Consider the following 23,995-nt stretch of genomic DNA (forward strand, 5'->3'; position numbering starts at 1 on the left):
TTTTCCTGAACCTCACTCTCCTCATCTATAAAATGGAGCTGCTGTGGAAAAGAGATTTATTTTTATTATGAAATGACACGTGTTTACTGTAAAAATGTTTTACTGAAAAAAATTCCAAAAATGTAGAAACAGGGGCAGCCACTGTTTACAGATCCTTCCAGATCTTTCCTGTGCCTGTATAAATATCTATAGGGGGAAAGAGAAGTTTCTCTTAAGACACAAACCTGGAAGCATACTGTCCATGTTATTCTGCAACTTACTTGCACTATGCAATAAAATAATGTGGTTAAGATGATGCATTTAAAGCATCTGGCTTGGGGCACCTGGGTGGCTCAGTCTGTTAGGCATCTGCCTTTGACTTATGTCACGATCCCAGGGTCCTGGGATCAAGCCCGCATGGGGTTCCCTGCTCAGCGGGGAGTCTGCTAGTCTTTCTCTCCCTCTGGTCCTCCCCCCTGCCTGCTCACATGCTCTCCCACTCATTCACTCTCCCTTTCTCTCAAATAAATAAAATCTATACAAATAAAAGATAAAAAAAAAAAAAAGTATCTGGCTCTGTCCTCAATAGACGTAGCTCTAATTATTCTATGCACCGTGCAGTGAGGCTTTTAAACTTTCTTTTAGCAGCAAAAGCCTCTACAAACAAAACAGTATTTGGAAGACCAATTTGTAAAGTAGATAGCGTGGACCCTCCAGGCCCAGGGGGCACTTGGACAGGGTGGAGGGCAGGGTGCCTCTCACCCATTTATCTCCGCAGTTGCTTTTGAAAACCGGGGTTTAAATATATTTTCAGGATGGCAGAATGTGGGCACAGCACAAGGAACTGAGTGACATCCTTGTGGGTCTGCACTGTTTGGGCAGTTTTCACTTAGACCCAAAGATCCCAGCCAGCAGGGACAGGAAGTTTGTTGTTTGTTTGTTTTTCTCTTCTCCCAAATTGGTCAAAAGAGCCCCCAAAGCCCTCAGACTAGAGCAGATTGTAGATCAGTGGTTTTCCTTTTGGTTTGGTGCCAGCCTGTCATGATTTTTTTTCACTGGTCCATGAAGATATGAAGAAAATAGTCAATGTGGTGAGGTTTCCATGAAGTTAGGATTGTTCAAATGTTTCTTTTGGGCATTGAAACGTCTTTTCTTCCATGGAATTATGGGGGTAATAAATGGTAGGGGTGTGTGTGTGTGTGTGTGTGTGTGTGTGTGAATTTCTTACTTACCTAAACAAAAGTTTGGCAACTTTATGTTGTTCCCCTACATTTGTTTCAAAATTTTCCTGATCCACACGATCCTAATGTCTAGAGACAGCTGTTCTGGTCCGTTGTGGCTGCTTCGCCAGGACTTGCCTGGAACAATCCCAGAGAGATAGCAAATTCTCTTCTTGTGCCAGGAACGTCCAAGAACCACTTTCGTTGATGAAACCAAAGCAGCTCTTCCAAGGCTGAGTAGATGGAGCCTCTGCTATGGGGGGCTGTGGTCCAAGAAAGTCTCCTCCATGAAGGTCTTGCTTGCTTCTGTTGTTACCACTCTTGTCCTTAAGGGGGCACTGCTTCTTTAGACCACCCTGGGCCCAACTTGGCGCCACACCCTTTCCTTGATGTCCCCCACCCCCAGCCGACCTGAGACTAGGATGTGCAGGCAACTGGGCTCTTGCTAAAGGCTTGTGAATCACTTAAGGGAAATGAGTGCAAAGATAGCACAAAGCCAGACTACGGGGCTTACAAACTCCACAGTTTGCAATGTGCACCCCATCCCAGCTGCCTATGGCCTTCTAGGTGCTGATGGCACAGGCAACCAGCTAGAGATCCCCTCCTCGCATTGGGGGCCTCCCCACCCAACTCTAAGGACTGAGCTGGAGCTTTGAAGGGAGATGGGGGTTGCCTTACAGGGTAATTTTGGTAGAAGAGGTAGAAACTCTCAAAGAACTGGAGCTTCCTCCTTTACTCGGCTGTGAGCCCCTCGGACAAGGCAGAACTTTTGATTTCTGTCATTTAACCTCAAATCCCCATCCCAGCTGTAGATGACAGTGGATTGGATTCAGGAGGCTCCGGTTGTTAAAAATGTGTGGACACCAGATTGAGCACTGGGCCTTTTACATACAAGGATGCTTGGACAGTATAACAAAGTGTTTTGGGGAATCTTTCATTCCCCTTAGATGAAGAAGAATTTTCAGTGGCTTGTCTGAACTGCATCTCGCACTTCTTTTGTTGTCATTCATGCGGTTTTAAAATTCTGGCATATTTTTCAACTTACGACTATTTACTTACATTTGCAAAGTAATCACATGGCCTCGCTCTTGCTCTTAGTCCTCTCTCCGGCCCCATGACGTGGCTTCGCTCTTCCCACTTTTACTAACAGGATTCTGAAGCTCAGAGGAGCTTCATGACTTGCTCAGGCCATCCAGCTAGAAGAGGACGAACTGACATTTGCCTAGCCGAATCCTGTTCCCTTGGGTCGGTACAGCCAGGTCCTATCTACAACTAGGGTTCGAACATAGGAGTTTCTTTGTTGGCGGTGGCTTTTTTCTTCCCTGCAACATTAACCACTGGCCTTAGGATTTAAACTTGGGAATCTTGGGGCCATCAGCACTGAGTTCTGTTAGAGAAACAAGTGACAGCAGTGACCACAAAGACAACAAACTACCAAGAAAGAAGCCTTTGAGTTTCCATCTTGACCCAACTGGGGAGATCTTCGTTGGCCAAGTTCAAAAAGTGCAGAACTGGGCAGAACATGAGCTACTCCCTTCATCTTTCTAGGGTGGTTTGCGATGCTGGCACTAAGCTGAGCCATGGCCCCAGCCTGGTGCCAGCAGGAGGGGTCTCCCACCACCCACCAGTTCCCCCCAAACCCCCACTCTCGGGCACACTCTGGGAAGCTCTGGAAAGGACTTTGTTCTCTGCTCCAGCTGGTTGTGCTGATCTATTCCTGGAAATGAGCAGGTGCCTGAGGTTTGGGCTCTCAATTCTGGCCCATTACAGGTCCCAGAACTTCTCAAGTGGCTGATCGGTCCTCTCTCCCACTCCAGACCCCAAACTCAGGAAGCAGGGTGAGGCGTGGTTGGGGCCTATCAGGGTAAGGATTTGCTGCTGGTGACCCTGGAAGGAAGAGCAGCATTAAAGCCTATGGGAGGTGCCGCTGGGTGGCTCAGGTCATGATCCCAGGGTCCTGGGACTAAGTCCCATGTCAGGCTTCTTGCTCAGCGGGGAGCCTGCTTCTCCCTCTCCCTCTGCCTGCTACTTCCCCTGCTAGTGCTCTCTCCATCTCTGTCAAATAAATAAATAAAATCTTAAAAAAAAAAAAAAAAAAGCCTATGGGAGCCAAGCTCTGAGTAAAGGGGCCTCAGGGAGGGCTAAACACTGCCTAGGGAAGTACTGGGGTACCCATGACTGACATCTCTCCTGATTTGGCTTCTGCCAGGAAAGGATAAGAGGAAGCTTGCTCCTGGCCTAGGCACCAGGGTCAACAGAGCTGGAGTAGAGACAGCAGAAGGAGAGGGGCCCACACCTATCCCACTTGGGCAAGAATCCAGTGGAAAGGCTGGGGTTGGGACCTACTGGGAGAAGGAGGGACCTACTGGGGGAAGGAGCGCCCTCCAGACCTGAGCGGATACTCCTAGGCTGAGCTTCTGTCGCAGGCTCTGTTAGGGGGCACAGGAGTCAGGATGCTCTGGGTTGGAATCGCAGGGCCCTGATTTACTGGTTGTCTAACTTTGAGCCAGGAACTGCTCCCTCAGCTTCACTGTCCACAATGCGCTCCCACTCGCTGCAGTGCAGACACCGTCATATACAGTGGTCCGTGGTACACTGTGAAGTGACAGGATATTGACCATGGAGGCGACCTCGTAGAGTGGCCTGATTATAAGCCCACGAATAACACCTTCAAATTCATGAGACAGTTCAAATAGTTAAGATATCAAAGGATGGGGGCGCCTGGGTGACTCAGTAGGTTAAGCCTCTACCTTCGGCTCAGGTCATGATCTCAGGGTCTTGGGATCGAGCCCCGCTTCCAGCTCTCTGCTCAGCAGGAAGCTGGCTTCCCCTCCCCCACCACCCGCCTCTCTGCCTACGTGTGATCTCTGTCAAACAAGTAAATAAAAACTTAAAAAAAAAAAAGATAACAAAGGATGTGAGAAAGAAAGTTTCCAAAGTGGTAAATAGATACATGAAGACCATTTCAGCTCAGAAATAATAAAGAAAGGAGAGAAAAGGCAACAGTGAACTATCATTTTATACTTATTCAACTAGAGATGTATAAAAAATTTGTTAATACATTAGGATGTCGAGGTTGCGCTCTGAGTGGTACATTTATACATTTTGATACAACCTTTCAAAAAACAGTGCACCATTGTGTACCTAGAGCCATAAATGTTTATAACCTTTTCCTTATACCCTTCAATATGGTCATTCTAGTCTGTAGAATTCATTCTAAAAGAATAATCCTCCTTAAATGTGTATTTTAAGTATTTTTCAAAAATACAAAATAATATAATGAATCCCCCATTTACTAAAGGAATATTTTCACAGAAGGAAAAAAAGCTGAACTTAGGTGGACGTAAGTATGTCTGCTGTTAAAAATTAAAAACAATCTGGGCGCCTGGGTGGCTCAGTGGGTTAAGCCGCTGCCTTCGGCTCAGGTCATGATCTCAGGGTCCTGGGATCGAGTCCCGCATCGGGCTCTCTGCTCAGCAGGGAGCCTGCTTCCCTCTCTCTCTCTCGCTCTCTCTGCCTGCCTCTCCATCTACTTGTGATCTCTCTCTCTGTCAAATAAATAATAAATAAAATCTTAAAAAAAAAAAAAAAAAATCTTAAAAGGGAGGAAAAAAAAAAAAAAAAATTAAAAACAATCTATGTAACAGGCAAATGTCTGAATAAATTGTGATTTGTCTTCAGCTAGACTCTCATCTGAATTGAGATGATAAATGTGAAAACTGGGGTTAAATGAAGTATGATCTAATGTTAAGTGAAAAATCAGGGTTTAAGCTGTGTCTACACGGGATGACAATAGGGTACGAACATGTATGTGAGCAAAGGTTGAATGGAAACGTGCAGAGTGTTCGCTCCGTGGGGCAGGGGGATGACGAAGGAGGTTTTTTTCCTTGAAAATTGTTATATTATTTTTACAATGAAAAGAAATGAGTGGGAGAGTCCAGGCCCTGCCCCCGGACCAATCTGTGAATGAGTATTAGTTGGGCACCATTTCCACAGGTAATTTGTGTTAAGGGTTGAATTAAGAAGTGGCAGGGGATCAGCTTGGGGGCAGGACTCAGTTTGGGGGCAGAGGTTGGTCCCTCAGAGTCTCAAAGACACTCAGAATGTCAGAGTCACACGGGATGGGTCTCACACCTTCCTTTTATGGTCACGGGCCCCAGAGGCCCAGAGAAGCTGTGACTTGCCCAGGATAACCCAGCAAATGGCTGGCTATTCCACACAGGCGATAGTCATTCTCACAGAACCAACTGGCGGGCCTTACCTCGCTCCCCCTACCTCAGGGCACCTCCGCACCCCTGAGCCACTGTGCAGGGGTAGAGAGAAGGCAGCCACACAGAGGGCAGTCTCCTAGTACGGAGGCGGGGGGGGGGGGGGGGGGTAGGCGGCCTGAGGGGGACAGAGGACCCAGCAACGCTGCTTCTAGGCAGTCAACCCCTGTTCTACGATTATCTCCACAGGACCCTGAGTGGGCTCAGCCAGACCCAGGCCTCCCAGCGGCACGTGGGCTTGTCCCGGACTGTCCGGCTTTACCCAACCACCGCAGCCAGCGGTCAGCTCACCTCCAACGCCCTGCCCGCAGGGCCAGGCCTTGAGCGGAGGGATGGCGCCCAGCAGGCAGCGTATCTGGACCACCCGTCATCCCCCTGGGGTAAGGTGACCCTGTCTCAGGGTCCTAGAGGAGCAGGGCATCTCAATCTCTGGCCGTCTTGTCCCCACGTTTGCTTCCCCTCCACTCTCACAGATGGGCGGAGTTCGCCTGTCCCTCATCCTCTCGGCCCATCAACCCGCAGTCGCCAAGTGCCTGTCTTGTGCCAGGCTGCAAGGGTCCCAAACCAGCTGAGGGGGGACCTTGCCTCTGTCACACATCCTGCCTTTGCTTCCTTCACAACCAGCCACGAACCTCACCTCCCTGACCCTGCTCCTTTCACGGCTTCCTTCCTGCAACCCGAGGCCCTCCTGAACCTGCCTGGGCAGTTTCTTCCTTAGCACCTGCAGCGGGGCCTCGGCTCTCCAGAGGAAACAACGGAGCATCCCTGTGGGTTCATGCATTGGCACATTCTGGTCATTGCCCAGCAGTCCTTTCTTTGTGCCTGCTCCCTCTCTGTCTCTGTCTGTCTGTCTGTCTCTCTCCCTTCCTCTTGTCCCTCAGAGCAGCGACTCCAAGCTGCCCCCACGTCCCATCCCCCCAGAACATGGACACGCCTGCCACACCTTGGAGAGATCCTCACCTTCCTATACATCTGCCCATGGTGCACACCACTCCCTCACCTAAACCCTTGCCTGAGCCCACCTTCTTTCTTTTCTTTCCATGTTAAACACTGAGGTGAATTTCACCTAAAATTAACCATTTTTAAAGTGTACACATCAGTGATTTTTAGTGTATTCATGATTTTGTGCAACTGCTATCACTATCTGATTCTAGAACATTGTCATCACTCCCCAGAGAAACCCTGTACCCATAAAGCCTCCTTCCCCCTCCCCCAAACTCCGGGCCCCATTAACCTGCTTTGTCTCTAGAGATTTGCTTACTGTAGACATGTCCTAACAGAACCTGCACAATAAGTGGCCTTTTGTGTCTGCTGTAACTTAGTATCATGTTTTCGAGGTTTATCCCTGTCAGTACTCATTCCTTTCTATAGTCCATGACCTCCTCTCTTGCCATCTTGAAAAGGGAGTGTCCCGCGTCTTGATTCCTCTAGAACACTAGACCATCCCTTGTCCAACCCCCACAGCTCTGTCCTCCCTCTTCAGCCTGACCCATCCCCCCAGAACATCAGCAGATACACTTGGTTCTGGCTACCATTCTCACACACACTTGCACGCGCACACACACACACACACACACACACACTCTTCCCTCCTCAAGCCCTCTCCCTCTGGCTTCCCGCCCGGGGCTCCCCACACTGAATGAATACCCCTCCTTTGTATTTCCACTGCCGCCACCTGGTTACAGAAGCAGCTTGCGTGGCTGCGGTGCCCTCCCAGCTGGTGTCCCTGCCTCCCCGTGCCCCTGCCCACTGCAGCAGGGAGGGCACCGGTCCCCCCACGCGTCCTCTTTGATCTCTCACTGAAAGCTTTCAAAGGCTTCCCACTACCGACCCACTAGAGTGCCCGTCCTTGTTCCGGCAACGGGGGGGCTCCACAGCCGGACTCTAGTCGTTCTCGCAGGCTCTGTCTTCCTCCCTTTCTCTTCGAAATCTCCTCTCTGGCAAGTCACAGCCATGGTCAGTTTTCTGCCCTCTGGTTCTAAGCCCAGCTGCGGCACTTGCTAGCTGTGTGATGTGGGGCAACCCAACCTTCTCTGGGCCTCAGTTTCCTTAACTGTAAAATAGATATCAGATTGGATATGGGAACATAGTCAACAGTTAGCCATTGTAACCTACAAAAAGAGCAATATCTAAAGAGTCAGCCTACAAGAGTACTCCCCCAAGAAGGGTAAGAGTGAAGGTGCACAAAGACAAGCTTAGTGGTTGCACGTTGGCACCCCTCGATACATGCTGGACCATGACCTTTGCGAGCTGGTACCCTGTCCCCCACCATAAGACCTTGCTTCCAGTAGGTACTTAGCAAATGCCCTTGGGATGGATTCACCCCTGACCCCACGGGCCTTCTAACCAGCCTCTGGAGGTCACAGCTGTGCCTCTCAGCCCTGACCCCTGGACCCAAGCCCTCTCTCTGCAGGGCTGAACCTCACTGAGAAAATCAAGAAGATCAAGATCGTCTTCACTCCCACCATCTGCAAGCAGACCTGTGCCCATGGACACTGTTCCAACAGCTGTGAGCGTGGTGACACCACCACCCTGTATAGCCAGGGAGGTCACGGGCATGACCCCAAGTCTGGCTTCCGCATCTGTGAGTCCCTCCCCCACTCAGGGGGTTCCCAGTCCCTGGGGAGGGAGTGGGTAGACAGGGTGGCCAGAGGGACAGGCCCAGTCTTGGGCAGGAGCCCAGAACTTCTGCAGAAAGGAAGCCTGCTACTCTCACACTGTGGCTTCCGTGAGTTGTCCCCAGTCACACAGAATGTTGAGGCCTCTCCCAGCTCTGTGATGGCCTAGCTGTGTGACTCTAGGCAAGTCCCCTAACCCACCTGAATCCATGGTTCCTCCATGGAGAAGTGAGGGATTTAGCAGTGCCCCAACCCTCCTGTCCCCCAGGTTATTGTGGGGTCCCAGGACTGCATGAAAAGGCCCTTTAGGAAGGCAAGGGCTGGCTATTATCTACCCTTCCTCACTCCCAGCCTCCTGGAAAGTCCCTACATTTCAGGGTGTGCTGGGCTCCCCAGGCCATCCAGATGGGAGTTCCTGCTCCCCCTGCTTCCTCGTGGTCACTCGCTGGCCCTGTGCAGGGCACTGCTATGTTCTTCTACCCACCAGTCACCTTGAGATCGCTGTTGCAGATTTCTGCCAGATCCCCTGCCTGAACGGAGGCCGCTGCATCGGCCGGGACGAGTGCTGGTGTCCCACCAATGCCACCGGGAAGTTCTGCCACCTGCCCTCTCCAAAGTTGGACACGGGGTCTCTGCAGAGGGGGTCCCGCAATGGGGTCCTGCAAGAAGGCCCCTTGAGGCAGTCCACCTTCACTTTGCCTCTCTCCAACCAGCTGGGTGAGTGTGGGGCTGGGGGCTGCCCTGGATCACAGGGGGTGCCGGCTTCGTTGGGAAGTAGCCACCATTCAGACCTCCCTCCTTCGCTGGCCCCCGGCGGCAATTTCATCTCCTAAACTTCCCTTCGCCCTTCCTCCCAATTCATCAATATATATATATATATATATTTTTTTTTTGTCCTTGCCTCCTACTGGGTGCTACGGATGAGATTTTTTTTTTTAAAGTATAAAGGCGGTTTCCTGCCTTCAGGGAAGCCTCAGCCCTGGACGAGAGAGCGGGGCTGGGTAGGAAGGAGAACACGATCATAGAAAACATGTCATTTCCCAGGTGCCAAGTAAAGAAAGGGCACCAAGAATACAGACTTCCCTAGGAGGTCAGGGGCTGGAGGGCCCCCCAGCTGTCCTCCGGAAGGCTGAGAGGAGGAGGTGGGCTTCAGTTGGCCTTAATGGGTGGCTAGCCTTTGACTAAGCAGAGAGCGTGGGAAGGGGATCCTGCACACAGGGACCAGGGTGAGCCACGGGGTGAATGTGGGGCCCTGCTGTGTCCATCGGGCCAGAGTTCAAGGATGGTACAGGATCGTGGCAGGAGGTAGGATCGATAACTAGTTTGGAGGTTGAGCATGAAGGCCCTTCTTTGGAAGGTGCAGTGGGAGGGAGTCTGAGTTCCATCCTGTCCTCACGAGGGAGCTGTTCTGGGATTGAATAGAGTGGAGAGATGGAGGGACAACCTGGGGGAGACATAGAGAACCAGGGGTGCTGGGCCCTCTTCAGAAGGTGGGGCCCTGTTGCCCGGCTCTGACCCAGCCCCTGTGCCCAGCCTCCGTGAACCCCTCCTTGGTGAAGGTGCATATCCACCACCCGCCGGAGGCCTCCGTGCAGGTCCATCAGGTGGCTCGGGTGCGGGGCGAGGCCCCAGAGGAGAACAGCGTGGAGACCAGATCCTCGCCCTGGCTCCCCGCCAGCCCCCGCCACAGCCACTGGGACAGCAACAGCATCCCCGCACGGTCTGGAGAGGTCCCCCAGCCACGGCCCCCAGCAGCACCCAGGCCTCCGGGACGGCTGGGCCGCTGCTATCTGAGCTCTGTGAATGGACAGGTGAGAATGCATCCTCTACCTCAGCCCTCTGGGCTTCCAGAATAGTCAGTGACTGCCCCTCACTCTGCCCCTTCTCTCTGCTCCTCATCCTTACGAAATGAATGTCTGCCGAGTCTTCTATTCCCCGTGTGGAAAATGCAGAGCATAAAATTGTGTGACCGAGGGGATGCCTCCTTACCACCTGGGATCCACTGGACACCTGTCAGTTCCAGACCCCAAAAGGGTCCCCCTCTAGAAGGGCACCAGCATCGCTGCCCCCAGTAAACCCTGGCCTATCCTGAAGCAGAGCCTTGGCCTTCCGGCACACGGACAGTAGGGCTATTAGAACAGACGAGAGAGAGTATGGTATTCAGTTGAGACTGGGGGTCACAGAGATGTGAAATTAGAAAAAGCAGATTAAACCCTAAAGCCTTGGGGGTAAAAGATGAGATACTCCACCCCCCCTGGAGCCATCCATAGTCAGTGATGGGAAATCAGGGGAGTTTTTCTGAGTCTAGGCACCTAAAAATAAGGGCTAAGCCAGACCTCGGATGGCTTTTGTTGGAGTTGCATATTGGTGTTTCCAGAAACCCCTCCTGAGGTTAAGGAACTGGAGGAGGTAGCGAGTGGCCAAGGGATAAGGACTCTGAGTCTCCAGATCCTCCCCGGCTCTCAGTTTGCAGTGTCCCTGAGCCTACATCCTGTTCATGGGGAAGACTTGCATCGTGGGTGACCCCATAGTTCTGTGGAGTTTGATGGAGGAAAGCCCATCCTTTGGGACCCTCTGTGGGCTGGGGACATGGAGGGGGACAGCTTGTAGACCTGCACGGAGCAGATCTTTCCTTATCTGGGTGTGCCTGCCCCCCACATATAGGGTTTGATGGAATGGACTACAGGTTTTCGGCTTCCTTCCGGGGTACCCCCTGACTCTCTCCTCTCCTCCCTTGGATGAGGCATCCCTGTAGCAGGACGTTGGGATTGAGCTCTCACCTTGGGTTTTCCTGGGATGGCTCTGTGCATAGCAGGGAAGGGAACAGGGTGTGATAGGTGTCCATGGCCTCTTTTCCAGTGTGCCAACCCCTTGCTGGAGCTGACTGCCCAAGAGGACTGCTGTGGCAGTGTGGGAGCTTTCTGGGGGGTGACCTCATGTGCCCCATGTCCACCCAGACCAGGTGAGTGCTAGGTGCCAGAGTGCAGGGTTTGGGGTGAAGTTTTCCTAAGGCCTGGGCTCTGCTTCATCTCCCACCAGGGTCTCAGAGGCCAGGCAGGGAGAACAGGCTGGCAAACTGGGCAGGCTTTCCAGATGTGCTCTGAGGGTGCTTCAGGCTGGTGGCTACCGCCCCTGACAGCTCAGATGGCTCGGGCCCAGGTGCAGCCTGGGCTCTCTGTTCTCTCTGATTGCCTGGGAGGGGTTCTTCTCTCATGCCAGTTGTTCCTGCTCAAATTAGGGATCTCATCCCATGATGGGCCCCTTCTACATATCCCCCTGCCCAGGCTTCAGGGTCCCAGTGGTCTGGATTTAGTGACTCAGTGCTTCCCCGGTCCTCTCCCTGGAGGGGCCTCCAGGCTACCTCCTCACCTCCTCACCTCCTGTTTCCTCACCCAGTCAGGGCTGGAGGTCTGTCCCAGAGGGTCCTCTGCCTTGGGATATGGGAAACCCAGTGTCCCGCCTTCTTCTGAATGGTGGGAAAAGCCTACGTTTATCCATTCATTCATTCGCTCCTTCATTCATTTATTCGGCAAATATTAACCAGGTGCCTTGTGTGTGCCAAGCACTGAGGATTTATTTGGGAGTCAGCAAAATGCCCGTTCATGCTGTTCTCCTAGGTCTTGATCTTACGGTTGGGAGGTGGGTATGAGGGTCTGCGCCTGAGTACGACTTCTGCCCGCTCAGCGTGTCTTCTCCCTCCTGGCCCCACTCCTGGGGCCTGGGCCCGGGGCCTGGCTTGGATTACTTTTTCCTGTCAACAGTCGACTTGGTGAGTTGGCTCTTTGTAGGGGGCCTGGCCTGGCGCCCAAAGGTGGGAGGGACAGGGCTATTCCTAACTTCAGACTTGGTTGTGGTTAAAAATAAGCGCGGACGGTTTTGCAGCGTGCTGGGGCTTTGGGTGAAGCCTTGGAAGCTAGCAGTAAGCTTCCAGACTTGAGCACCCAACGTGGAGCAGGTCCCGGGCCCAGTTCTGCCGGCTGACCTCGGCTCTGTGCCGTCTCCAGTCTGTAGGGTGGAGATGGTCATAGAAAGGGTTGTGGAGACCGCGGGGCTGCTGTGGCCAATAGATGAGGCATGTGCTTAACATTCGGGCAGTAAACAGAAGCTGTGACTGGTATTGCTTCAAAGTAGCCCTCCTTGAAGGAAAATGGCGGGGCGGTTGGGGGGGGGCTAGGGGGGTGCAGGAGAGGGCCTTGAACTGCTCAGCATCTCCCCCTGCAGGCCAGAGTTGTCCCGCCACTTTCCTTTCCCCGCTCTTTTCCTTCTTCCTCCTGGTTAGGCACACCCTTGAGACTTTCACATCCCACATTCCATTCAGTCCACGGATATTTACATTAACGAATTACCCATTTGAAGTGCTCCTGGTGTGCAGGCCCAGGAAGGACAGTGGAGACTGGGGTAGAAGTAGTGCCTCCTTTCTCCAAGCTTGGGGGCTTGGGGTGGGGAGGGCCTCAAGGGGGGCGTATACAGATAGCACTAAGTAGACAAATGCCAAATGCTGTGTAAACACAGCAGAACCAGGAACACAGAGAGGTCCTATAGCACCTTTTTACAAATTAGAGGAAGGTGCCACTTCCTTTGTTCAAAACAGTCTTTATAAATAAATATCTGAGATGCCAGCGATTCTCTGAGAAGTGGTGCTTTTGTGCAGTGGAAAACCTGCACATCTATTCGCTGTGGGGTAGTGGATCCTAGCTCAAATTTGTGGATCAGGGAAAGCTTCTTATTGGGGGGGGGGGGGGGGCATCCGGGATGAGATCTAAAGGATTATTAGAGGAGGCCAAAGAGAAGGGGAAGAGCTTAACCACCCAAGGAAATCACAGATGCAGGTAAGACCAGGAGGGTGAGGGACTCTTCCTGGAGTACAGCACATCCAAGGCTGTGCCCTCACCTCCACCCCATCCCAGTTAGTGACTCCCCAACCCCCTCCCCTACTGTGTTCAGGACATCTCAGCAAGCCAGGCACCAGGGTGCAAACCCTGGAATGTCAAACATTCCAGCACACTGAGCAAGAAATCACAAAGACCAGGGAATGTAAACACTTACAACACATTACAGTGCAGCTGGGCATTGTATAGAGAAAGGTCAAGACACCATGAACCTTGTTTGTGTTGATAACGTGCCAGATACCTAGCTCTGTGCCTGAGCCTAGGGCCGGGGGTTGGGGATGTATCTCTAAGTAGGCACGACAAGCAAGCTACCGTGCAAGAGTCAGAGGAAGAAAAGGTGAGCTGCTGGGGTGGCTTTGGGAATGGTTGGCAAGGCAGGCAGGACTTCTGGGTTCTAGAACATTCCCAGGCTTGGTGGCTTTGCCCCTCTGAGCCTCTAAGTCTCCTCTGATGAAATAAGGCTGTGTCCTTCAGGAAAGGGCTTTGTCATCCCCAACAAGGTCATCTGGCAGAATTGGGAAGGAAGAGAGTCATAAAGCCAGCAGCTAGGGAACTATGTGACTTCATGGCTTCCCCTAAGTCACTTTTTTGACCCTAAGTCAGTCTGCTTTTGAGGGTCCAGACCCAACTATCAAAGAAGGCCCCTGCAGAACGATGCTATTTCTGATGAAGAAAGGGACTGCCTTGAAGTCTCATTTACATGGCACAGACATATCTCTTTTCTTCTGGAAAAAAATTGTCCAGTGCTCTCTTTCTTATGGAGATGGCTCAAGAAGTCAAGTCAGGTCCGCCTCTGATTCCCTCCCTTCTTTCTCCATTCACTCTGGGTCACGGATGCCGCTGACCTTCCAGGACTCGCCTGAGCCCCATCTTCCTGATCCTCAGGAGTTTTCAGGGCCTCTGTCAGGGTCCAAAGAGTGCACAGCAATCAAAGCCACTTTGATTGAGGCCACATTTTAGAGTTTTTGTCTGAGAAAGACAGACATCTGGGTTGACTGGGAAGTTGGCTGCTGCCCCATCTGGCTTGGCACTGGCTGTGTCAACCCCCGGGCCCCTTCGCGGGGGCAGGCGGGGCTGGCACCCTGCTCTCAGCCCGCAGTGGTGGCCTCCAGCTGTTCCCCACGAGATCTTCTGTCTGTCTGCCTGGCATGGGATGAGATCACCTCCAAACCCAGCCCCTTCCTCTCCCTCCAGGGACTGCTGCTTCTCTTGCTCCGCCCTTTCAAGGAGCTCTGCATCTTTCCCTCTTAAAAACAACAATGGCCACCTCTTGCTGAACTTCCGCACTATGACGGCTCCCCACCAGCCCGATCCCATGAAATTATCACAACCATGTGCAAGCTAAGCGTCTTTATCCCCACTTGACAAATGAAGAAGATGAACCTCAGAGAGGACTGAGCAACTTGTCCAAGGTCACACAGCAGGGCAGGGGAGCAAAGCTTCAAATCAGTGTGTCTCACTTTCAGCTGACTGGGGAGACTTGAGCCTACCCAAAGACAACAAACACCAGGACCTCAGACACACAGTTCACAGCCAGGAGGGGGCCGCCCGGGGTCGTGTTTCATGAACTACATGTGCATGAAGGACAACATCCCTCAAGAAGATGGGGCTTGGCTACAGGCAGGCAGCAACCTGCAGCTCAGACCTGAGAGTTCACAGATGTGCTGGACGAATTGTACCAGGGCGGAGCCAGTAGGCTTGTTCCGTGTGGTTCTGGAAGACTAAAGCTAATGTGAGGGTGTTTCTGGTGAGCAGAACTCAACTCGAAACTGAGCACAAGGAGCTTACTTAAAGACCGCAGCTTATCAAAACCCCAGAAGGACTTTGCTCCCCACCAGGGCGAGGATGCCTGCCGAGAATGGTTTGTAGAAGGAGCTGGAAAGGATATTGATTTTTGAGGGAATGGAGGTTCATATGTATGTGTCTGAAAATGTGCTGGAAACCCTCAGTAGAAAGCAAGCTTTGGTTTGCCTTGGTTTTGCCAGTGCCCTTGCCCACAGGACCGTTTCCTGTGAGGCCAGCCCCTGCCCAGGGGGTGCGTGTGAGGAGATGCAGGCAGCCGACAAGATTTGGAGCGGGGAGCATGGGGCAAGTCCCAGCAGCGACACTGTTTTCTTCACCATCGCTGTTAGCAGCCGTGTGCCAGGCACCATGCTAAGTGCTTCCTCGTTCCACTGCGTCCTCACCACGTCTCTGGGGGGTTGGGTGTGACTGTCTTCATCTTGGGGTGAAGAAGTTGTGTCTACGTGATCTGAGACCCCGGCCTCTAACTGGCCTGAGCTCTGTCTCCGAAGCTGTTGCTTGCCCACTTGGCTTGGGGAATCTTCTCCGCTAGAGGACCCCGGCTTAGGGAACAGCTGTGCTGGGGTGGGGCTCCTGTTCTCCAGGACTCTGGCTAAGACGCCAGTCTCCTGCCCTCAAGAGATGGGATTTTTCAGATTTACAATTGTTGGGCTAAAGAAAAGTAGTGTCTCTTTGGCTCAGGGATGTTCTGAGAGCTTCTTCCAAGGGACTTGAGGCCTCCAGGGAATTGTGCCTCAGCTCAAGTCAGTGCCCTCCTTACCCAGGACGGGGGTCACCAACACGTGGCATGTTTGGCCCGGAGAGGTCCATGGAGGGCTGCGGAGGGGTTGTCTGGAGTGACACCTGTCTGAGCCAAGGGTCTGACCAGACCCCTCTCCACCTGACTGCTTGTGGTGACCAAGACACTCACTTTGGCTCTCATGCTGCCCCCAGGGAAGCAGTCAACTTTGGGTGGGATTTCCACAATCCTGGGTTGGCAAGGGATTAGGGGCAGGGGGTGGGGGGATCCATTAGGACTTTACCAAGCAGGAAAATCTGGAATCATGAACCTTATAATAATCACCAATATGCGACAAGGATCGTGCTCAGAGTTTTGCAGGCTTTTTTACTGTTCACGGTAGCCCCCAGGAAGGAATTGTCACCTACCTTTTACTGATAAGGAAACAGAGAGGTTAAGTAACTTGCCCAAGTGTCTCTAGCCAGTGAGGGGCAGCAGCCTGCCTGCTAGCCTTGAAACTGTGTTGCTGGAAGGAAGGAGTGAGGAGTGTGAGAGGAAGGAAGGAAGGAAGGAACGGGAAATGAAGGGAAGGGAAGCAAGAAGCAGGAAGTAAGTCTTAGGGAGCATCTACAGGGACCCCCAGGCATGGGGCTAGCTTCAGTCTGACCTTGATTATTTCTCAGTGAAGTTGACCTTCACAACCCGTGAAACTGAATTTCTGTCCCCACTTCCACCGAGGAAAAAGTTAAGACTGACAGAGGTTAAGAAACGCGCTTTGGGTCACACAAGTAGAGCGGAGCCAGGAATGCGATGGGGTCTGGCTGCCCCAGAACCCACACTCCTTCCACTGCTCTGGGGGGGGGGGGGCTAGAAGGTTTTTTGCTGCTTACTGGCCCCCCTCCCCAGAGGTTTACACATCTAGGTTCAGCTCCAGTCCGCTCACATGCCCCGGTGCATTGAGCTTAGCCTCATCCGGGTTGTGTGTGTTTCTGTCTGTCTGTCTGTCTGTCTTCTGGCAGAGAGATGTGTGGCAGGGTACCCTCCAGAGCTCCCTGCTGGGGCCATCTGTCATCACAGGCTGAGATCAGCATGGCTTGTAAACAGCCCCGTGGCCAGACATATGTCTCCACCATTTCTTCCCCGAACTCTCTTGTAGAGTCAGGGCCAAAACTGTCTCCAGGAATTAGTCTGTCCTGGATGAGCCCTCCTTGGGAGTCCCGGCAGACAACGGGGAGAGTCCACAGGGCAGGCTCAGGCCACAGCCAGGGGCCCCTCCACTTCCTTCCCCGGTGTGTGAGCTAGTCTGGGTGCAGCAGTAAGGGGACAGGGCTGGGGTCAGGGACCAGAGAACCTGAGGTTCTGGCCCACGTGGCCATGTTTCTGTACCAGGAAAGGTGCACACGTCTGCCCCACAGGCTTCGCGGGCATTCTGTGATGCTCAGACTCCTTGGAGTTGGGGGTGATCCCAGCTGACCCCTCGGCCGCTGCTCGGCCTTTCTCAGGCTTGAGAGGCCCAACTGCAAGGTCGCTGGCAGCTCTCCACGTGTCTCTTCGAAGCACCCATGGGAAACACAGCTTCAACCACTCCTTCTAGATCCACTTCTGTCTTCTTCCCAACCCCCATGTCCTCCTTGTGTCAGCTCAGGGGCCGTGAGAGGTGGCAGGTTCTGCCCCATTGTCTTCATTCTTTCTACCACTGGCACCCCAGTGGTAGACCTTGTGGGGCATTTTCCCAGCTTCTAATAGTCCTCTGGCCATCTCTGATCATCAGTCCTCCTGCCCATCTCCTGACCTCCTCCTGGGTATCCCTGCTTTTGCTTTTCCCATTTGCTCTCCTGATCTCATGTTAAAACAATGAGATCAGTTGCTTGAGCAGCTGTCTCGGCTCAGGTCATGATCCTGGCGTCCTGGGATCGAGTCCCACATCAGGCTCCTTGCTCCGCAGGGAGCCTGCTTCTCCCTCTGAATCTGCCTGCCATTCTGTCTGCCTGTGCTCGTTCTCTCTCTCTCTCTGACAAATAAATAAAATCTTTAAAAAAAAAAAAAAAAAAAAAACAAGGGAAGAGAAGTTCCCCAAAAGGGTAATCTACTCCCTGATGGGCACAGGTATCCTGTAGCCTGCAGACCCTCGGATTCTTGCCTGGACAACTCCTGAGGCTTGGCATGAGTTCTTTCATTTATGTATTTGGAGACGAGAGAAAGGAGTGGTTCAGAATCTATCCTCTGGGGGCAGACTGCCCAGGTTCATAATCCCAGCTCCATCCACCAGCTGGGAGACCTTGGGCATGTTTCCTAACCGCTCTGTGCCTCTCTCTCCAGAAGAGAGGGATCTGAGGAAGTCCTGGGGTGGCTAGGCTGTCTGCCTGGGGGGTGCCAGGCCCAAAGGGGATTTCTGGCCCATGGATGAAGTGCTTGGAGCAGGCAAAAGGGCAGCCTTCTGACCCAGCCCAAGGTCAGACTCCCCTGGGAGCAAAGAGGCCTAGTAGACAGGATGGTGGGTGTGGAGAGGTCTTTAGTTTTGCCCTTGGAGGGTACAGTGGGCCATTCATATCTAAATTGTCCCTAGGGCCCTCTCCTCCTGGCAGGTTTCCCAGTGCACAGGGTTAAAGTTATTCTGTTTGCTCCTCCATAAAGTGGGGGAAATATTAGTAAGTCCCTTCGAGGACTATTATAAGGATTAAATAAGCTGATACGTGAAAGGACTTTAGAGTAGAGTCTAGCACATAGTAAGTGCTATTTTAACGTTTACTCTTATTATTCATTCCGGTTTAATTGTGGGCCGCAAGGGGCACCTGAGTGGCTCAGTCCATTGAGCATCTGACTTTCCATCTCAGCTCAGGTCTTGAGCTCAGGTCTTGATCTCAGGGTCATGAGTTCAAGTCTCACACTGGGCTTACCAAAAAAATATGATTGAGTGCTTATAGTGCGCCACATGCTGTGCTGGGCTCTAGAGATGTAGCAATGATGAAGACAAGGTTCCTGTCTTCATGGAGCTGACCCTTTCCCAGGGGAGATGGACCAGCGAACAGACCATCATAATGCAGCATTTTAAGTGCCATGGCGAGGAAAGGCCTGAGCGTGTTGGGAGGGCTTGGGAGGTGACCTAGTGAGCGTGGGTGGCAAAGGCTGTGGCATCGGTCCCCCCAGCTACCTGCTGTGAATCACACAGCTCGAGGCTGCCAGGAGCATGCCTGGGATGGAGGGTGGGTGCTGAGTTCTACGTGAGCCAAGGTTCTCCTTCCACATGGCTGTCTGGACTTCAGCCTGCTGTCCCCGGATGAGCCTGAAGCTGACTTTTCCAGATTGGATACTGCACTTGGTCTCCCAGAAGCTGGAAGGTGGCCTCTGGGAGGTGCAGAGCAGGGTCCGAGGGCCTTCTTTGGGATCCAGTAGGGGTTGCTGGCAAAATGGGAATTTCATCCAGGACAGTGGCTTTGAAATTTATTCCTGTTTCCCTCCTGCCATCATGGTGCTGCCCTGGCCTCCGGCCCCTTCTCTCTCACCTGCCTTCAGCAGAGCGACAGGCAAGGGATGTGGCCTCTGCTGCCAGAGGCTGGGGTTCCACCCCCTACTGGGCCCCCTCTGAGCTTCACTTTCCTAGTCTGGACAATGCGGATAATGATCCCGGCCTTGCAGGATGGTTGTGTGGGAAGCAAACAGGATAATGTGAACCAAGGGCCTCATGACTCCATCCAGATGTTCCCTTGTCACTGCTTGTCGGCCCCTTGGCATCAGCCTCCCATTATTCTTTCCCACCTTCTGCTCCTCATGTTTGCAGGCTGCATCGAATCAGCTTGCTTTCTGAGTTTCCCCAGTGTCCCTGCACTCTTGCCTCCTTCCCGCCCTCACCTGATGCCCCCAGGCTCCACGCCAGGGGCTCTCCCTTTTCCCAGCCTCACTCCCCTCCTTCCATCTCGACGTCAGGATGTTCAGAATTCTCATTTACCCCCCGCCAGGCTGGAGCCTAGTCTCCCCATGGGGGGACGACAGGCAAAGCTGGAGTGAGACTGTCGTCCATAGAGGGAAAAGGTATTACAAATTCAACTGACATTTTTTTAATGTAAAAAAAAAAAAAAAAATGAAGGGGCTCCTGGGTGTCTCAGTTGGTTGAGCAATTGCCTTAGGCTTGGGTCATGATTCCGGGGATCCCGGGATCAAGTCCCACATCAAGCTCCCAGCTCCATGGGGAGTCTGCTTCTCCCTCTGACCTTCTCCCCTCTCATGCTCTCTCTCTTTCTCTCTCTCTGTCAAATAAATAAATAAAATCTTTTAAAAAAATACTTAAAAATCTTAAGTGAAGCTTTAAAAAAAAATGAAGAAGCCTCACTAACTTACAATCTCACTTGGTCTGTATGTCAGACTCAAATGTCACGTCTGACATGTGGCGTGTCCTCAGGGAAGAGCAGGGCTCCAAGAAAACATGGCACCTCCTCGTGTTTGTCTCTGGAATGAATGCATCCCCTACGACAGTGCCCGGCTTATGGGGTTTTTCAATCATGTTGTCAAGTTTGAAGGAAAACAACCCTCTCCAAGTGGAAAAGTGACTCTAAAAAAATTCCTGCAGAGAAACAGAATTCGAAATAATACTAATTACATCACTGCAAGTGATCACTTTTAAAATGTGACGCTGCCCCTTCTTCCCTGACCTGTAATCAATTCTCAGATAAAAATAATGAGGGCCTCTCAGGTGTGACCCACAACGGAGGCCAGGACCTAAACGACCAAGAAGGCTGTATGGAATATGGTGTCTACATAACAGACTTTGCCCCAAGTCTATAACGTGCTGGGAACTAGCAGCTGACGATAGAACGAAGCCATCTGCATCAGAAAAACATTTAGACAACACCAAGATGTTCAACCTTTGCCGTACAATTGGATGAAAGCATAGGTCTCTCTAACATATGCCTCGGTATTTGCAAGAGTCCATTTCAACAATGAAATAGATGAAGAGCTATCCTCTTGTAAAGATACTGCTAAGGGAAGGATGAACCACAAGTCGTATATTTGTAACAATAAATGACTTCTTCAATAACAATGAGTTATTGGAGTGAAAGGGAATCCAGATGAGGACTGAGAGGTGGGGGGCGCTGCACAGGAAGTCCCGTCACCACAGCCCATGATCAGAGGCGGGCCACCGCCACGAGGAAGGCAAAGTCAGAAGACAGATTTCTAGAGAATTCATCACGCGGTTCACTTTATGAAACAAGACCTTTCAAGTAGAATGGGCTCTTAATGGAACATTGTGTCAGAAGAGTGTCTGTGCAAATCCCTGTACTCCTTTAGAATTGCTGGCTATTAGCCAAGAAATGGTCAGATTTGTAGATGAACTGTTCTTTTTTTTTTTTTTTTTAAGATTTTATTTATTTGTCAGAGAGAGGGAGCACAAGCAGTGGAAGTGGCAGGTGGAGAAGGCAGAGGGAGAAGCAGGCTCCCTGCTGAGCAAGAAGCCTGCCCGTGGGGCTAGATCCCAGGACCCTGGGATAATGACCTGAGCTGAAGGTAGCCGCTTAACCCACTGAGGTGTCCTGAGGAGCTATTCTTTAAAAACTCACACACACACACACACACACAGATGGCTGTCCACATCTGCTGCTCTTTCCTGTGATGACAGATGGCTGTCAGGACTCTGCTACCTGCTAGAGCTTTTCAAGGAAAGAAAAGAAAAAGAAAAAACCCTTCAAAGCATTCCTCAGGAGGCTGATGTGCTAGTCCTCTCTCCAAAGTAATAGAGACGTTTCCCTGTTTTTAAGTCAATAGGTTTTTCTTTTTCAAACAATTTTTTTCCCCTCTTTAAAGTACGGTGGAATGTTGTGAAATCAAGGTAGGATGCGAAAGTGGCCCCAGAATCTGAGCCTTATTTCCTTGTTGGTCAATCTGGAGTCAAACATCTGGTGGGTTTGGTCTGCCCTTAACAGTGGGCAGGCGGCTGGGCGCGGCTGGGCGACAGGAAGAGCCTTTTGAAAGTGGCTGTTTGGAAACAGTTCCCGGTTTCATCGTGTTGGGATTTGTTGCTGTAAACCAAGTCCATTTGCACATTTAAAAAACTTGACAACTGGCATTTTCCAATGTGTTTTACATTTTTAAGAACAACTAGCCAGCCTCGGGGGAGATGGAAAGTTACCCGCCACACAGTTGGTGAGAGGGAGTGAAAACCTAAGAGCCTGGTTTTCTACGACGGGCCATGGACTGCGAGTTTCTTCCATCTTGAGCTGAGATAACTTGTCAGCTATGGCAGCAGTAAAACCGAGGAGCAAAATGAACTGAACTTAGGACTAGACTGTGAATTGTTGCATCTGTTTGTTTAAAAACTAAGAAAACAACTATAGTTACGGAAAATGGAACCATGAGCAGAAACTGGGTGTCGGGCACGAGGGACCTCTCTGTCACTATTTTTTGTAACTTCCTACAGAGGTGTAATTACTTCAAAACCAAAATACTAAATAAATAAATATATGAGACTGGTTTCATTCCACTGGAATGTACAACATTTACTTGCTCTGTATGTCATGTTATAACCATATACGAGACCTATAGTCGCTGAGTGACGTTTCTTGGAGGAACGAAGTGGGTTAAGAGTAACCTGGTGAGAGCCGGGGAAGGGATTGTAGCCAAGGGGGCACAGCTCCCCACAGGAATGACTTGGGGGTTCAGGGCCTCACAGCCATGCAGTCGGTGGCACCCCACGTTCAGCATGGGTGACGGGGAGCCCAAGGGCCTTGCAGTGAGATCTGTCTTTATCTTTACTCCTCAGCCTCCCCAGTGATCGAAAATGGCCAGCTGGAGTGTCCCCAAGGGTACAAGAGACTGAATCTCACTCACTGCCAAGGTAAGGGTGACCCGGGGCCAGAGCTGGGCTTGGGGCGGGGGGGAGGGAGGGGGTTGGATAATGAAGGCCTGAGGATGCCAGGACACTCCCCCACCCCCCACCCAGACAGAAGGAGTGGTGGCACTGAGTGGTCTTCACTGGGCACCTCTAAGCCCCGGCTTCTGGGAGTTGGGGCTACTGGTTCCAGGGGCCTCAGGAAGTTGTGGGGATTATGAGAGAGCAAACCAGAAAGGGCCTGGGAGCTGAGCCCACCCCTCTTCCGGTCTCCACCTGCCCCCACTGGACCTGAGGCAGGTGCGTCTCTGGAACTGTGGGGTCTGCATGTGCGTGTGCGGGTGCCGTCCCAGTCCCCACATCCCCTCACCTCCTCGGCCAGTCTCCTTGGCATGGGAGGACTTGGAATCAGGATCTAGTCGGCCTGAGTTGATGGGGACCTCTGGGGACTCCCCCCAACAAATCACCTCCCACAGCCAGGAGCGGGGGGAGGGAAGGTACAGGTGGAGGAAAAAGGGGACCATAAAGCACGGACCCTGGCCAAGATGGCCTGGCTGACAGGCTGTTAACCAACTGAGGTCTTGGACACTCTGCATTTCAGAGGGGCAAGGCTCAGAGGCACCTTGGGACAGAGGGATGGAAGCCAGGCTCAGCTACGGCTTTGTCACTATGGGGAATTCCAGTGAGGATAGTGCGTAGGCCCAGGATGACTGGGGCGTCCAGAAACCCTCACTGAGGGGCAGCTGCTGCCACTGAGCAGCTCAGGCTCAGAGCAGGCAGCCCCTGTAGGCTGCGGGCCTGGCAGTAGGAGAGATGAGTAGAGCCTCTCCCGGAGAGGCTCCTGGGGCTGGCAGAGGTCAGTGGGGAGCTGAGGTGGCTTCCCCATTGGACAACTGGATACGGTGCTGTCTATATGGCTTACTTGAAATGAAGCTGGGTTAGAGACAGGACATTGACCCAGATGGCCTCCTAAGCACCCTTCCCCCCGGAGGCTTCTCCAGGAGAGAGGGATCTGAGGAAGTCCTGGGGTAGCTAGGCTGTCTGCCTGCGGGGTGCCAGGCCCAAAGGGGATTTCTGGCCCATGGATAAAGCTTGGACCAGGCAAAAGGGCAGCCTCTGACCCAGCCCAAGGTCAGACTCCCCTGGGGGCAAAGAGGCCCAATAGATAGGATGGTGGGTGTGGAGAGGTCTTTAGTTTTGCTCTTGGATGGGACAGTAGGGCCATTCATATCTAAACTGTCCCTAGGGCCCTCTCCTCCTGGCAGGTTTCCCAGTGCACAGGGTTAAAGTTATTCCCAGGATCTCAAAGGAGCTCTCGATCCTCCCTCCATTGAGCCCCAAGGGATACAGGAAGCCAAAGGGCCCACCCCCAGGAGCACCCCCCCGGCCCTTTAAACCTCCCCCCTTCCCATGTCTCCATATCTGGGAGGGGACCTGCCCACCTCTACACCCACATGCGTCACCTCCTCTCTGTCTCCATCCTTCTCTCCTGCCACCGGCCGAGCTGGGGCTGTTGTCAGGAACTGCGTGTGTTGGGCTGGGTGTTAGCACCCAGCGACAGACAAACATGGCTGCCCCCGGTGAATATAGGCGCTTAAGCAATTACACACCATGGGAGAAGTGCTCTTGCTAGGAAGAGGCCCTGGGTGCCGTGGCATGGCATGGTGGGTGCCCCTTCCC

General features: G+C 52.3%; 1 protein-coding gene across 1 annotated transcript in view; it reads left to right on the forward strand.

Annotated features, from left to right (window-relative positions):
* Positions 1-23,995, forward strand: part of LTBP2 (latent transforming growth factor beta binding protein 2) — a 101,215-nt gene that overhangs the window by 42,459 nt on the left and 34,761 nt on the right. The window contains exons 4-9 of the mRNA XM_059182810.1: positions 5,657-5,847; positions 7,881-8,051; positions 8,596-8,802; positions 9,619-9,896; positions 10,945-11,047; positions 22,247-22,321. Of these exons, the coding sequence (XP_059038793.1) occupies positions 5,657-5,847; positions 7,881-8,051; positions 8,596-8,802; positions 9,619-9,896; positions 10,945-11,047; positions 22,247-22,321 (1,025 nt within the window). The remainder of the gene's footprint in view (positions 1-5,656; positions 5,848-7,880; positions 8,052-8,595; positions 8,803-9,618; positions 9,897-10,944; positions 11,048-22,246; positions 22,322-23,995) is intronic.

The sequence above is a fragment of the Mustela lutreola genome, chromosome 7 (assembly GCF_030435805.1).
Source record: "Mustela lutreola isolate mMusLut2 chromosome 7, mMusLut2.pri, whole genome shotgun sequence".
In the NCBI taxonomy this organism is placed as follows: Eukaryota; Metazoa; Chordata; class Mammalia; order Carnivora; family Mustelidae; genus Mustela; species Mustela lutreola.